At 41.3% G+C, this 14,321-nt stretch overlaps 1 protein-coding gene and 1 long non-coding RNA gene across 3 annotated transcripts; one reads left to right on the forward strand and one right to left on the reverse strand.

The window, feature by feature from the left end:
- The first annotated feature begins 406 nt into the window (after positions 1-406).
- LOC127384934 (cytochrome P450 2H1-like) lies at positions 407-7,894 on the forward strand. 2 transcript variants are annotated; one of them, XM_051620042.1, is made up of 9 exons: positions 407-635; positions 2,051-2,213; positions 3,058-3,207; positions 4,794-4,954; positions 5,364-5,540; positions 5,967-6,108; positions 6,391-6,578; positions 6,972-7,113; positions 7,601-7,894. In XM_051620042.1, the coding sequence occupies exons 1-9, from the start codon at positions 456-458 to the stop codon at positions 7,780-7,782; spliced, it is 1,485 nt and encodes a 494-aa protein (XP_051476002.1). In that variant the 5' UTR covers positions 407-455; the 3' UTR covers positions 7,783-7,894. The 2 variants fall into 2 exon arrangements, with proteins under 2 accessions (XP_051476002.1, XP_051476003.1); XM_051620043.1 differs by lacking the exon at positions 5,364-5,540.
- A 26-nt stretch (positions 7,895-7,920) lies between these two features.
- LOC127384937 (uncharacterized) lies at positions 7,921-13,974 on the reverse strand. The gene is made up of 3 exons (XR_007889536.1): positions 13,544-13,974; positions 13,005-13,092; positions 7,921-10,414 (listed from the first exon to the last, which is right to left on the reverse strand). It is a non-coding gene; the product is annotated as an uncharacterized LOC127384937 (long non-coding RNA).
- Positions 13,975-14,321: the final 347 nt, after the last annotated feature.

Below are 14,321 nucleotides of genomic sequence, written 5' to 3' on the forward strand. Positions count from 1 at the left end.
AATGGAGGTGAAATGCCTGGGAAGAACATGAAGCGATGCCCTTTTTCAGCCACAATACCTCCCTCCATTGTGCTCAGATACTGGAGTGGCTGGCAGATACCAACCTATGCATGAGGACAAAAAGCAGAAGTCTAAGCATATGCATAGTAGGTACGCTCTAAGTATTTCTGCATTTTGAGTCTGTTTGACAGCATAAGGATATGATTTCTTTAGTCCTACAGCAATGATTCCTCAAAGGAAAACAAAAAACTCAGTATGCAAACAAGGAGTTCCTTTCTAGTTTGTCATTCTTATCTGGAGCACATTAATAAGTAATCTCCTATCTCAGCAGGAATAGCGAGACACTATTGGCCAATTTAATCCATGTGCTTTGTTATCATAACATATAAATGAGTATGGATTTACAGGGCAGCATCAGGCTTTTCTGACACTTGACTTCTCTTCCTCAGCACAACATGGAGCTCCTGGGAATGACCACTATTTTCTTGCTGGTCTGTATCTCATGCCTTCTTCTCTTTTCCTCATGGAGAAGTGTATCACAAAAAGGGAAGCAACTACCTGGTCCCATCAGTCTCCCCATTCTTGGAAACATTCTCCAGCTGAACCCGCAGAACTTGGCTGAAAGCTTGAAGAAGGTAAGAGACTGTCTCCTTTCCTCTGTTACCTCCATTGCATATAAAAATAACCAAAGTCCAATCCAGACTGTCTCAGTTTAATTCACGAGCTAAATTTGCATTGACCAAATGTCAAACAGAAACAAAAGGTTTCCCAGAAATATGTGCTTCTGAAGTGTACATATTGCAATAATCTATAGATTTAAATCAGTATATTGCAAGTCTAAGTCTATATATTTTCAGTAATCACAGTAACAATGAGTCCTCTGCTGCCTTCATGGCAGTACTGCAATTTGCAGTGCATGTGCAATCAAGGCACTGATGCTATTGCAATATTCACTATACTCCTCCTGTGCACAGCTCCTCACCACTCTGGCAGCATGGCCTGGCTCTTTTTCTGGGAGGGCTCTGCTCCATTTTGCTGCCTCAGCTCCCTAGCAGACAGGTAGGATCTCCTGTGAGTGGAAGTAGCAAGTGAAGCAGTTGAAGCAAAAAAGTTTGGAGATGATCTGTACTGTCCATTCCATCCCCTGGCTGATGTCATGCATCTGTCAAACAACACCTGCTTGTTGCAAGGCCTGGATGGAGATAGGTGGAGGGAGTTCAGCTGGAGTCCCTCATCCTGAGAGGATTGTGAGGGGAAGGTGGCAGATGGATAGAAAGAGGTGGTGTCACTGGATTCTTCAGAGCAAAATTGTGGTGATGGCTGGCATCACTGTGTGTATCATCAGACACACACATACTCATACTCCTTTTTGTCTTGTTGCTTTTGAACATTGAGATTCATAAGCACCCTCAGGCTTCCTGCTTTGTTTCAGAGCAAAAGGTGATTCAATTTCTCTCCATAAAATACTGGGATGGTATTTAGCTTACTTTTAAAAAGTAAGCATGAGAGGAAGTGTTCTGCATTGGACCAAGAAGCCAAAGAATCTTTCTTCAATTGTAGCTAAAAGCAGATGTGTGGGAGAGTACATGACTAGTGCAAGGATGCAGTGTTTCTCTGCTGATACAGTTTCCAGAGATCTGTGGCCCAGGAGATTTTTGAGACAACTGTGATGTTTGTGCTCAGAAACTGTTTAGGCACTGGTTTTCCTAAGTGTATATAATTGTTTTTTGAGTCCCTATAAGCTGTCATCCACTGTGCCCTGTAGAAAGACATTCCAGATTGTTTTGCCAGCCCTGTGAAAAACTATTTTCTTTTCTGGGATTCAGACTTGACACCTCACTGTTTCCATTCATGTACCTTATTTCTTGTACAATCACCTCTTCCCCTGGCTATAACTCATAGCTGAAAGTTCTCTACACTGCTGCTAAACAACACCATGTTTCAGTGATGCTGGGACAAAGGCTCCATCACCCTTCAGGCCCTTTTGCTAGGAAATTCTTTTCACATGATTAACATTCAGAGATGTTCTTTGTGTTCCTCTTTCCTGCAGCTCAGCAAGAAGTATGGTCCTGTCTTCACAATACATTTCGGCCCAAGAAAGGTTGTGGTGCTTTATGGCTCTGATGTGGTGAAAGAAGCTCTCATTGATCAGGCAGATGACTTCAGTGGAAGAAGCATTCTACCATTGTTTGAGAAACTCTTCCAAGGCACAGGTATGTCCCTGGTAACGTTAACTTACAAAGCTGATGCTTTCAGGGCTTCAGGAACACAACTGGCGGGCAGTGGAGGAGGGAATGGTGATTTTTATTTACTATTTTCATCATTCATGCATACAAATTAGCAATAAAACACTAAAAGCCCAATTTGTTACTCAGACTCTTGAGTAAATTGGACCCCTGGAGAACTGTTTAAGGTACCAGGGTAGCTTCACTGAGTGTCTATTTTCATCATGCTTCAAATTGTGGCTAAATTTTTTTTCATTAAACATACCTCTGAGATCTTATGTTCATTCTCCCATTTCTGAAAATATTGACAATACATATATGGCTAAGGAACCTGCAAAAGAAAAGTCCACAGCACAACAAAGACAAGCTAATATAGGTTTAGTAAGTCGCGCATTCAAGATTAGGCCCTGAGCTTGTTCACCAGTTCCCAGTATGGCTTTTAGCCAGGTAAAAAGCACCTATTCCATGGCACTACAGGTTCTGTGGTATTGTCTATAATGATGCACTGTGACAAGGCACACAGCAGAACATTTGGGCAGTTAGGTCAGTACAAATGCCATGTGCTTGTGGCCAAGCTCAACTCAATACCAGTGTTATCTTCTTATTTTACAACCTAATGTACTTTTTCTGGGAATAAACTCAGTTTTACTCATATTGCTATGATAGGTGGATCAGATTTGTCACCTTCAAAATTGCACAAAATTAGGTTTTTGGGCTTATAGCAAGTGAGAGGTGTCTCTGCCTGTTGAGTACTTACTGTGTAGCTCCCATTCAGGGGAAAAATAAATAAATCTGTTTCCTCATGGAGCTCTGTTTTTGCTTCCTGTGTCAGGCATTGTGACCAGCAATGGGGAGACCTGGAAGCAGCTGCGACGATTTGCACTCACCACCCTGCGTGATTTTGGGATGGGGAAGAAGAGCATAGAGGAGCGAATCCAGGAGGAAGCTCATTTTCTGGTGGAGAGGATCAGAAAAACACAAGGTAGGACATGGGCTTTGTGCTTGCTGAGACACCCTGTATATCTGCAATGAGGGAATTAGGGCTGTAGGGCTGCTTCACCAAATCTATGACCCAAGAAGTGGGCATGTGGCTGCTGTTTCTGCTCCCTGCTTCAACAGGCAAAATTATCACAGCTGGGAGTGGAACAGTCAAAGGCACTGTGACAGTATGGAGGGATAAATGTATGAGACTGGTGTTGGAAAGTGTCCTTTAATCTGCTCGAGTCCAGTCCATCTGAACATTAGACAATACCTCCCAGTATTGGTGGGGGTGTGCAACAGGAACAAAGACTGCTGTTAAGGGCAAGGCATAAGGCTTCAACTTCGCAACCCTTGGTTTCAGCCATGCAATGACAAAATGCATTTTCTGGTAGCACATAAGACATTGTTGCTTCTAAGCAGCTCCCATGAGTGTGGCACAGTATCAGCCTGGACCACGGGCTTCCTTTCCACAGCCAGCCTTCAGTGTGTGCTTATTTTGCAAGGTGGAAAAAAGCAGAGTGATGTAAAAGGACGCTGAAGTATCGATCACTGTAGCTCACCCATGAGATACTAGAAAATTCAGTCTGGTTTCACAACCAGACAAACATTCCTGCTACAAATCAGAGAACACTCTCAGCTGTGTCGCTCTAATCCTCTCACTAGCACAGTGATACTGTTTTTTTCTATGCCCTGCTCCAAGCCTCACCTTGTTACAGCATCTTTTACTGTGTAGTAAAAGGCTTTGCAAACAAGATATATGCAACTGCAAAATATAAAGCTGTTATTTACTTTTAATGCAAATAATAAATAGCTAGGGCTAGTTATCTACTAGGCTTAGCATTAATACACTCACTACTTACAATGAGACATCTGCTGAGTCTTCAACAGCCAGGGAGAAAGCAGTCAGGCAGAGAAGGTTTGGTGCCATTGCTGCTTGGAACAGGCAGATCCTCAGTGCTGCCAAGTTGCCATTTTCTGATTCCTTGGTTTTTGTTTAGGATTTTATACCTTTTCATGTTGTTGTTTCTCCTTTTGAAATCTTGAGATGCACCCCATCACTGACTGCAATCATACCTTTCCTTTCTTTCTTGGTTCTAATCTTGCTTTTTTTCTCACACCATTGTTCTCTTCTTAGAAGCTTATGCAGCTGTGCTATTAAAACTAGACTTTGATCCCAGACACGTGAACCCCTAGGTGAGGGTTATACTGAGGTTACACTAAAACAGGTTCTTAAACAGGGTGCAGTAACTTAAAGACATAGCTCAGGCAAAGTCTTTATAGTTTCATTGTGTTTTGGTGGGACTCTTTAGGCCATTTCTGGCAGACAGGCATGTGTCAGCTGAAGCCCCTCAGACTAGTTTTCTGCTGAGAACAGGACAAAAGAGATACTCAAAGCATTCAAACAGGGAAATTAGTTCACTTCAAGTAGAATAGAAAGAATAAATTGAATAAGCCCTTCACAATTCTCTCAAAGGACTGCGAAACTCTGGGTCTCAAGTGGATGCAAAACTTCCCTGTAGTGTCAGAGGAGGGAATGATGACTCAAAGACTAAAAGCAGGATACCATGGGACGTTTTTTTGTTGCAGGGCGACCCTTCAACCCTGGAAAATTCCTTACCCATGCTGTTTCCAACATCATCTGCTCAATCATCTTTGGGAATCGGTTTGACTACGAAGACAAGAAATTTCTAACTCTGATTGAGCTGCTGGATGAAAACAACAAGCTCCAGGACTCTATACAAACACAGGTGTGTACATTTTCATTTAATTAATAAATGTATTAATGATGATAATATACTGAATATTTATTTACTTTACTACTTTTAATTGCGGTGAAATTTCCTAAATTTTGAGACATTTTTTGAAAGCCAAAAAGACAGTTCAATAACCAATTCCTGTTTTTTTTTCACTTACCTTATGGCATTGCCATTTTATGTCCAACTAAGGATATAATTGCAAACTTTGCACAAGTGAAGTGTATCCTTGAATAGAGCAAAACCATGAAGTAGTAAAAGGCACTAAAGCCTAGTTGAATTAAAAAACCCCTACTGTTGCAAAACAGTATAATTGCCCCGTTTGCATAGTTACAGTTAGGGGAACATTTTATTGTATCCACATGAATCACAATGTGCTTTTCCATACTTTTTATTTTTACAGCTATACAATTTCTTCCCAACTGTCATGGAGATTTTACCTGGACCTCATCAAAAACTGATTAAAAATGTTGAAAAAGTTGATAAATTCACTTTAGAAATCATAGCAGAGCACCAGGAAACCTGGGATCCCAGTTGTCCTCGAGATTTTATTGATGCTTTTCTTAACAAAATAGACCAGGTAACTTAAGAGCAACAGATTTATTTGATTAGAGGAGAACCATAGTTTGAATCCCAGCTTCTTTTCAGTTGTGGCAGGGCACTGGGATTTTGCAAATACAGAGGGGAACTTGCTGTTCTTGGCACATGAGCTTCATTTGATCCTCTCCATTTTCTTATTAAGGATTTTTAAACACAGAATTAACAGCAACCAAAGCTAGGAAAGCTGAAGACCAATCTGGTTGACATAATTCAATGTTCCTCCCATATTAAAAAAGGTTCATCATATTATTCAGTAAAAGTACTATAAATGCTGGTGTTCTGGGTAGTGAGTGTCCTGTGTTTGAAAGGACTTTACAAGTGTCTAAAAAATACACTATGGGTACAGGACTTTTAAACAGGCTGCTTAGTTTTGTCATTCAAAATGTTCTGCCAACTTTTCCTCTAGGAGAAAGGGAATGCTCACTCAGACTTCACCATTGACGCCTTGAGCAGAACCACGCTTGACTTGTTTCTTGCAGGAACAGGGACAACCAGCACCACACTGAGATATGGACTTGTGATCCTCCAGAAATACCCAGAGATAGTAGGTAATAAAAAAAAAAATAAATAATAAAAAACTTTTTAATAGGGCATAGGATCAGTCAGGACAATTCCTGTCACTACAGCACATGGCAATTGTTCCCTGACTAAGGAAACATGTATTTGCAGTGTGGAGATGTCTATCAGTTCTATTCACAGAAAAGATGTATCAGTACTATGTTCATATAATCCTGGTGCACTAAAAGCAACTTTTGCTGTACATATGGGGAGGGATTTAGGCAAACAAATGGAGGTCTTGTCCATTCAACACCTAACTTATTTCCTAACAGAGAAAGTTCAAGAGGAGATTGACCATGTGATTGGCCGAGACCGAAGCCCCTGCATGGCAGATCGGAGCCAGATGCCCTACACAGATGCTGTGGTCCATGAAATCCAGAGATTCATTGATTTCCTTCCATTTAATGTCCCACATGCTGTCATCAGGGACACTAAATTCAGAGATTATTTTATCCCCAAGGTCTGTTCCACTGTGTCTGAGAAAGGTTTATTAATTGTATTTCATTTTGTTTTCAAACACACTGAACTGTGATATAGAATTGGAATAATTTCATTTGGAAAGGGATTCTGGAAGTTATTGAGTCAAACTCCTTGTATTTGGAAAAAAGAAAACAAAAGACTTTTCATCATTTATGTGAAGAGGAAGATAGAGCTTTCTATTTTTTTTTTTTCATGGAAATGTAAGCAATCAAAGTTCTAAAGTATTTGGAAGCAATATTAAATACTCAAATCAGATTCACCCTCACATTAGCTGGTTAAACTTTGACTACTCTTCAGCTATGAGGACTTCCTCTGTGCTGCTTTGCTTTAGCATACCTCTGGTTTAACTTTCTTCTCTTCTTTGTTAATTCAGGATACTATGGTATTCCCTATGCTGACTTCTGTCCTACATGATAGCAAGGAATTTCCAAATCCAGAAAAATTTGATCCAGGACATTTCCTGAATGCAAATGGTACCTTTAAAAAGAGTGACTGCTTCATGCCATTTTCTGCAGGTAAGAGCTCTTTCTGTTTCAGATCCTAGACTATGCTCCCCTAGAATCTCTCTGAAGATTTTAGTGGCTCTGTCACCGTGGTCTGTACAGTGATGCCTGGTGATCTGCTAGCATCACTTCTGGGCAGCTCTAACCCCTGTACTAGAGTTTCAGTTTACATCCATTTTTAGCAATCACAAAAGCTCCTCCAATGCATTCTACAAGAAGAGTAATTTGAAGTGGGACTCAGCCATGCAACCTCTCTTTCCAAAATTACCATCAAACAGCAGCAGAACATGAGAAACTGAAGCCTTCAAAATGTCATTGCCCACTGAGCATTCTCATCTTGTTCTAGACACCCCTTAGTTACATTCATTTGTGTCCCCAAAATGCTGCAATGCTGCCTGTCCACATTGAGATGTCTGAACTTTCATGGAACACTGGTTAAAATAAGTTATCAACAAAACACTCCACTGTCACCTCACTTTTTATTATGTTTTGCTTGCAGGAAAACGCGTCTGTGCAGGGGAAGGTCTGGCTCGGATGGAGATATTCATATTTTTAACATCCATCCTGCAGAACTTTACTTTGAAATCTGTTGTGGATCCCAAGAATGTTGACATTTCCCCATCAAACAGAGCTCTGGCAAATTTGCCTCGACCTTATGAGGTCTCTTTTCTTCCACGTTAGCCAAGTGAAGACAGTTGCCAGCTACCAAGCTCATGAAAGCTCTGGTTCAATGACAGTCACTTCCTGGTCTGCTGAGACTGAAACACTTAGACCATTTGCTATTTATAGAGATCTTATGGAGATCTTATGGATCACTTATGGAGAGAAACATGCTTACAAAAGAAAATTGCGTGGTGCTTTTACAATCACCACAGCTGGCTCTGAACAGAGTAGGCAATTGTACAGGGAAGGAGACAGCTTCCTGTACAAAATTATACAGGCTCTCCTCTGCAGGCTCACCTCTCCTCTACCTCACCCAGCTCAGGTTCCTATCTGGCTCCTGACACCCTGACATATCAGGGTGTGTGGACTAGTGCTCTGAGAGCCCTGCTGCTGCTGCTACTTAATCCTCTCAGCACAAGATGCTTGTACTCCTGGATTCCAACAGACTCTGCTTGAGGTACCTCTCTCCTCTGAATTTTCAGTTTGTTTGTGGTCTATTTGTAAAGGTAAACATAAATCAGTGGTTTCTTTCTGTTAGAAGAGTATCATCTACTGTATTCTTGTCCCAGTACATATTATCCCCTGTGGTGGAGATGGATCAACAGCTGGGCAGATGGGTCCTCTCCTGGTTGATTATAATGAGAGTTTGTGAAATTAAAATATATATTGCAAAATAAAGAAGAAATACACTGAATTGTTGTTTTTCTGAGATCCCAGAACAAAACTTATACTCCCAAATGTCTTCCAAGTCTTGTACATATTTGACTTTCATTTGACTCACTTATATGAAATATATTATGGCTTGAAGACAGAACTGGCCTATAAAACTTCCACTCTCAGCAACAATGTGGGAGAAGGTTGTACTGATCCTATGAGACCTTCCAGAACCTCAACTGCAGTTACAGAGCTGTCCGTGTGGCAAAAGAGGCCAAATAAAATAACACTGGGATCTGCCAGTACCATTTACTGCATGAATGGCACCTTGCAGCCTCTTAGCACTTTATGAAGGACATAAAGATCACTACAGCAATGTTGCAATCAGGCAAAAACAGATTTTAAAAAGTTTACATGAGTTGCCGAGCACACGTACAGATGTCAGCCTGGCATTTCCTAACTTTACTACATTCTCTGCAATGTATAATTTATAGTGACTACAGAGAAGACAGAGCTGAATCTGTGATCTGTGGAAAAAAAGACAGCAACTCTAATATTACCACAACAGCCTTACCTGTTTATGTGAAATGGGCACGGCTTCTTTCCTTTCAACATATTCATAAGCTAGATATAACCTGAGGTGGTAGCATGGCATTGCAAAGGCAAAAGCAAAAAAATGTCACAGAATCACAGTAATATGAATGAATGAAAGAGATATGAAAATATCATCCATTCTATCACTACATATTGAAGAGGATCAACTATTAAAAGTCCTCTCTCCAGACGAAAACAAAAAAAAATACTCCATACTGACACTTCAGCTGTGCCATGACTAAAACAGACAGAGCAAATGGCCCCAGGGGCAGCTTCCCTGTTCCAGACAACTTCCTCTATGCTTAAAGGACAAAGAGGCAGCCAAAAGAAATCAGCAAGAAGACAGCTTTAGCTCCCAGAGACTCCACCATGATAGCAGTGGGCTTTGAGATTAGAGGAGAGCTCAAGCTGTGTCCTGGAAGACTCACTTGGTCATCTGTGGTACAAAAAGCAATGCAATGGTAACCAAAAATTGCTCACAGATCCTTTGGGTTAACTTGCTTTAGCACCAAGTAATACTGCCACCTCCTGGAAGACTAAGGATTAAATTTTTTAAAAATTTGCTTAATGAATAGGATTTTTAGCTCATCAACCTCCGTTAACCACTAAACAGAAAATCATTGCTTAAAAAAAATTAACCATCATTGAAAAATGCTACATCTCCCTGAAGCCATACTGCTCGCTCTCTCCCTGCCTGCTGGCACTCAGTTGTTGCCTAGACTTTCTCTTCTGCTGGGGCTGTACAGACAATGCATAGCTCGCTCACGTGCAAGGCTAGGTAGGGCTATATGCATTTTCTATGGCAAACCTGACACAATGTCCTGTCACTTGGTCACATAAAGAAGTGGCTTTCAAACTAGATTAATCCATTTGATGCACTGTTGCTATTAGTTCCCAAATACCTCTCACAGAACATAAAGACCTCTTTGAGCTCAAGTTTGTAAGATGCTCCTAAGCAGCTGGGAAGCAGCAGTCAGCTAGACAAGCACTAATGGAGAAAAGAGCTGGCAAGTTCTCAAACCCACTAAAGTCATCCCAAGTAAGGAACTCAGTGAAACAATCCATGAAGTAAATAAATGTACTTGAGCACTTTCCCCATAACAGGGCAATAACACTTGCCTGAGCTACAATTATAAATTAACAAGATGTACATAGATTAATTGTATGTCTGGACATTAAGGACAGATGAGGGTCAAGGGAGATGGGGTGATCAAAGGTGATACGAGCAATTTGGTGTAGTCAGGTATAACATCACCTCAAATATATATATATTTTTTGTTGTTGAAGAGGAAAATATCATGGGCAGAGTACATATCAGAGCCTCATGTGCACATACACATTACATACCCCTTGAAGGCTGTAGGGAATGATGCTGAGACATTCGTGAATTTCCACGTAGAAGCTGCATTTAAAAGAAAAAACAGTTTTTATCCACAGCTAACAAGGCTCTGAGCAATTCTCCCAGTTACAATTTCAAAGATACATTTTGACCTCTTGGGATGTCAGTGGTCCCTTGACAACTCCATACAGTAGAATGTTTAGCTATATATGACTGTCAAGAGGCAAAAGAGTTGAAAGTGGCTTTGTATCACACAGGATATTTAAGGTTCACCAGTGCTGCATTATCCAGAGGATGAAGCTCTCTATTTGGATTACTGATGAACATTTCAGAACTTCAGTTCTGGGACTTGTATTTCTAAATGGATCTTCTGTTTGGCACACAAATACACCAGAGATGTTTTTCACATGGGTCAAAATGGTAATTCACAACACTTGCATGCTGTTGGATACACAGAGAGAGAGCAAAGATTCCAACTTTCTGCAGCTGAGGGGCCCAAAGAGAGTTTTCATACTTGTGCTTTTGCCTTTTCAGGCTCTAATAAGGAGTATACCTCACAAACTCTGAGAGCCACACAGGCTAATCTGAACTCTCTTCCTAGGCTAAAATGTGGCCTCTTTTATAGGAAACAGCATATGATAACCGCTAGAGATTGTACATGTAGGTTAGAAGCATGAGTAACCAGTATGGACAGTTAAGCTTTTGCAAGGCTTCAGGTTGCACAGTCCATGCAACATTAGTTGTAGGAAACTTCCAAAGGCAAAAATGAACTGGTTTTTCCATTGGCTTTCACCCTTCAGCTGAAATTTGGCCTCTGTATTTAGGTAAGGTAGAAAATATTTCCAGCCATAATTCCCAGCTTAAATTATTTTTAGCATCTTTCAAATCAACTTTTTACCTTTAAATTTGAACAGCTATTCACTCTTTTCAGATTGATTCTTATTTTCATTTCACATTTAAAACTGTGAACAGTTCATACTATTTTATTGCATGGATTTCCTATATTATGTCTGCACAGCATTGCTCCCTTGGACTACTCCATATGCAGTGCCTTTAAGTAAAATTCTTCATCTTGCTATCATGTCAGAGATATATGCTTCACCTTTTTTTGGCAGCTTGCCTGAACTTCCTTTGTTTCTTGTCCAACTCTTTGGAAATGAGGGAGAGAAAGAGGGAATGAGGGCAATAGGCCACTGAGAAAAGTAGTCCTGGCTGTCTTAGAACACACTTGTCCCACTGGGACAACACATCCAGCTACTAGGGTGGCAAGCTGTGTGAGGATGCCACCACAGCCATCTGCTCTCAGTGCCATAACCCAGACCTTACAGCTATCATCAATGACAGCAAGAGACTAGGACTATTTAATGCCAGTGAGCCAAAGGTCTCTCCAGATTCTGCCAGGCTTTGCTCCAATACTAAATGAAACATCAGCTCTTCCCTCATCTGACTTCTCAGTTACAAGCTCTCCAAAGAACACCTCTGCCTAGGGAGAATCTCACAGGTACCTGTTCCTCTGAAGAACCTCTGGGAGCATGGTATAAGTCCTTTTCCACTGAACTCTACACCTTTGTCAATCAGTCAGAGCCCATTTCACAGCCTAAGTCCCTACAACACCACTGCACAAACACACTGTGAACATAGGAACATGCTTCTTACTGAGCTGAAACAAGTTACCAAAAAAGAACACAACTTTTAAGTTACATCCTTCAGCTGCAGCGTGTTTCCTATGAGAGGCAACAGAAATGGCTGAGGAGGCAGCTTCCCTGTTTCAGACATCTTCCTCCATGCTGAGCAGACAAGGAGGTAACTAATACAAACCAGCAAGAAAATGACTGTGACTCCCAGGGGTTCCACTGCAATATGGAAAAGGGATGTGGGATCAGAAAGGGCTTAAGCTGCATCCCAGAAGCCTCACTTTATGAAGCCTACAGTAAAGACAAAGTGCAAAGGTAACCAACAGCTGCTCTCATTTCCTCTGGGTTAAACATACTTGTTAGAAAAAATCACTTGCTGCCAACAAACCTGGATGAACTGCTTTAAGTCTTTGTGAAATTTAAAAAAGTCAACCTTGTTCTACTATAATATCAGAAAGCAGGGACAAATGTTAATGATTGACAAACCTTGTCATACTTTCACAGGACACTTATCTTCTGCCTGTTACTGTTGCTTATATTCTTTGCCCTCTAATGATATGCTGCAAATACGACAATATATTTATCTTCAGGCCATTATAAACACTTGTGATTAACATTCCATTTGATATCTTCTAACATTTATATTGAACACAGAGTTCTGTTCTGTATTAAAAAATATACTCCATTCTAGAATAGTTGTTTTTAAGCTGTTGGACATGTTGCAGCTTCCATTAATGATTTAAAAGCCTATTCTGAAGACTCTGTACATCTTCACAAACTACTGCTCTGAAAGTTGGATAACTTCAGAATATCCTGTTAGAGCAGCTGGGCAGAACTGTCTCATGTTGCCAGGGAAAAATCCAGCTTTAGAACAGAACACTTCTGTTCCTGCTAAATGAACTGTATTTGCCAGGCAAATTTCAGCCCCTGTTTTGCAGTCCAAGTCCTCAAGAACTGCTTCAGCTCTGAAGCAGTTGCATAGACCACTTTGGTAAGAATCTTTGCCCCTTGACTCTCACCTGTCAGCCTTCCCTTCCCTCTGTTCTCTTCTGTGTTCTTCCTCTCAATCAGCTGCTGCTTTCTTACTATCTTTTCCCAAATGAAATGCTGCAGAAGAGAAGGGAAAAAGAGATTTAGTCTTCCCCTGTACCTCCTCTAGAACTTGTCACAGACTCTCCAGGCGAAATGTTTGAACAGGAACCAAGCTGTGCCTCTGCTTTTGGACCATATATTTCTGCAGTACAATGCTGTTTGCACACATCTAGCTATGTCTCTTCCGTGTTGCTGTGCTCAAAGGACTGCCACCCTTGCCACGATTTAAATTCTACAAGTCACACAGAAGGCCCTCTGGTGGAAAGGGGAACGGTTGCTCAGAAACAACCAAGAAAACAGCTGCCAGCTCTCGGCCTAACCGACATGCCATTGTCACTCAACCTTCTCTAAAATTTCCTCCCAGTAAAAAGCCACTTGTGGGACAAGCTCCTCTTCCCATTTCTGCTTCTTGGAGGTGGGATATTAGGAATTTGTGAAGCAATTTGCTATTTCTTAGCTTCCTTACCTGAAAACATCAAGCGCTTGCTGGCAATGCATGGCTAGATGGATTTCCATCTTCAGAGTTCCTGGAGGATTTCATCTGTGTAGTTTTAAAACAGCATCGTATTTGCCATATGAAGGAAAGCATCTTTTTCTTCCAACAGGAACAAAATTCGGTCCTTACTTTGCCTTTAGCGCGTTGTGGAAGTTTTTTCTGCTAACACATCGCCCTCTCGTGGCCCTCCTGCAGGCCTGTCAAGGAGAGACTGTGGGGAAATGCTGTATTATTTTTCTTTGAAATTTTCTATGACCCCAATCACACAGCTTCCTAGACCTTCCAAGAGCACACTGGCTTGCATGTGGTGAGTGTATCTCTTCATTAAAGCAACTATCAAATGCACCAGTGATTACGATAAGATACAGCTAAGCCAGCAGTTCTACAAAACCAGATCCAAATAGGAGTGTCACTGGAGTATACTTCAACCACTTCTTGTGCCTGCTCTTTGCCTTACTGTAAACATACAAACCACACACTGGCCCCCTAGCTGTGAAAAGTTAGAGGGGAGAGGTGGGTTGGGGTGGGCCAGGAAGCTCCATGCAGACTGAGCATTCTCCAGTTGAGGTTAAGCACAGAGGGAACAAGCTATAATGGTTTTACTTTCACGAGCCTGGGTTTACCTGTCCGCTGTTGCTCAGTCCCCTTGGCCTTGCAGAGTGAGGAGCAAAACCTGTTAAAAAGAGCTGCATGGATGCAGTCTTAGAGACCATCATCCTCTGCTTTCAGACATGTCTTAGGAGACCTG

The sequence above is a fragment of the Apus apus genome, chromosome 4, assembly GCF_020740795.1.
Source record: "Apus apus isolate bApuApu2 chromosome 4, bApuApu2.pri.cur, whole genome shotgun sequence".
Classification (NCBI taxonomy): domain Eukaryota; kingdom Metazoa; phylum Chordata; class Aves; order Apodiformes; family Apodidae; genus Apus; species Apus apus.

Coding starts and splice junctions, on each gene's coding strand:
- LOC127384934 (XM_051620042.1), top strand. CDS start 456: ATGGAGCTCCTGGGAATGACCACTATTTTCTTGCTGGTCTGTATCTCA. Junction 6,109..6,390: donor GAAATACCCAGAGATAGTAG/GTAATAAAAAAA, acceptor ATTTCCTAACAG/AGAAAGTTCAAGAGGAGATT. Junction 7,114..7,600: donor CTTCATGCCATTTTCTGCAG/GTAAGAGCTCTT, acceptor TTTTGCTTGCAG/GAAAACGCGTCTGTGCAGGG.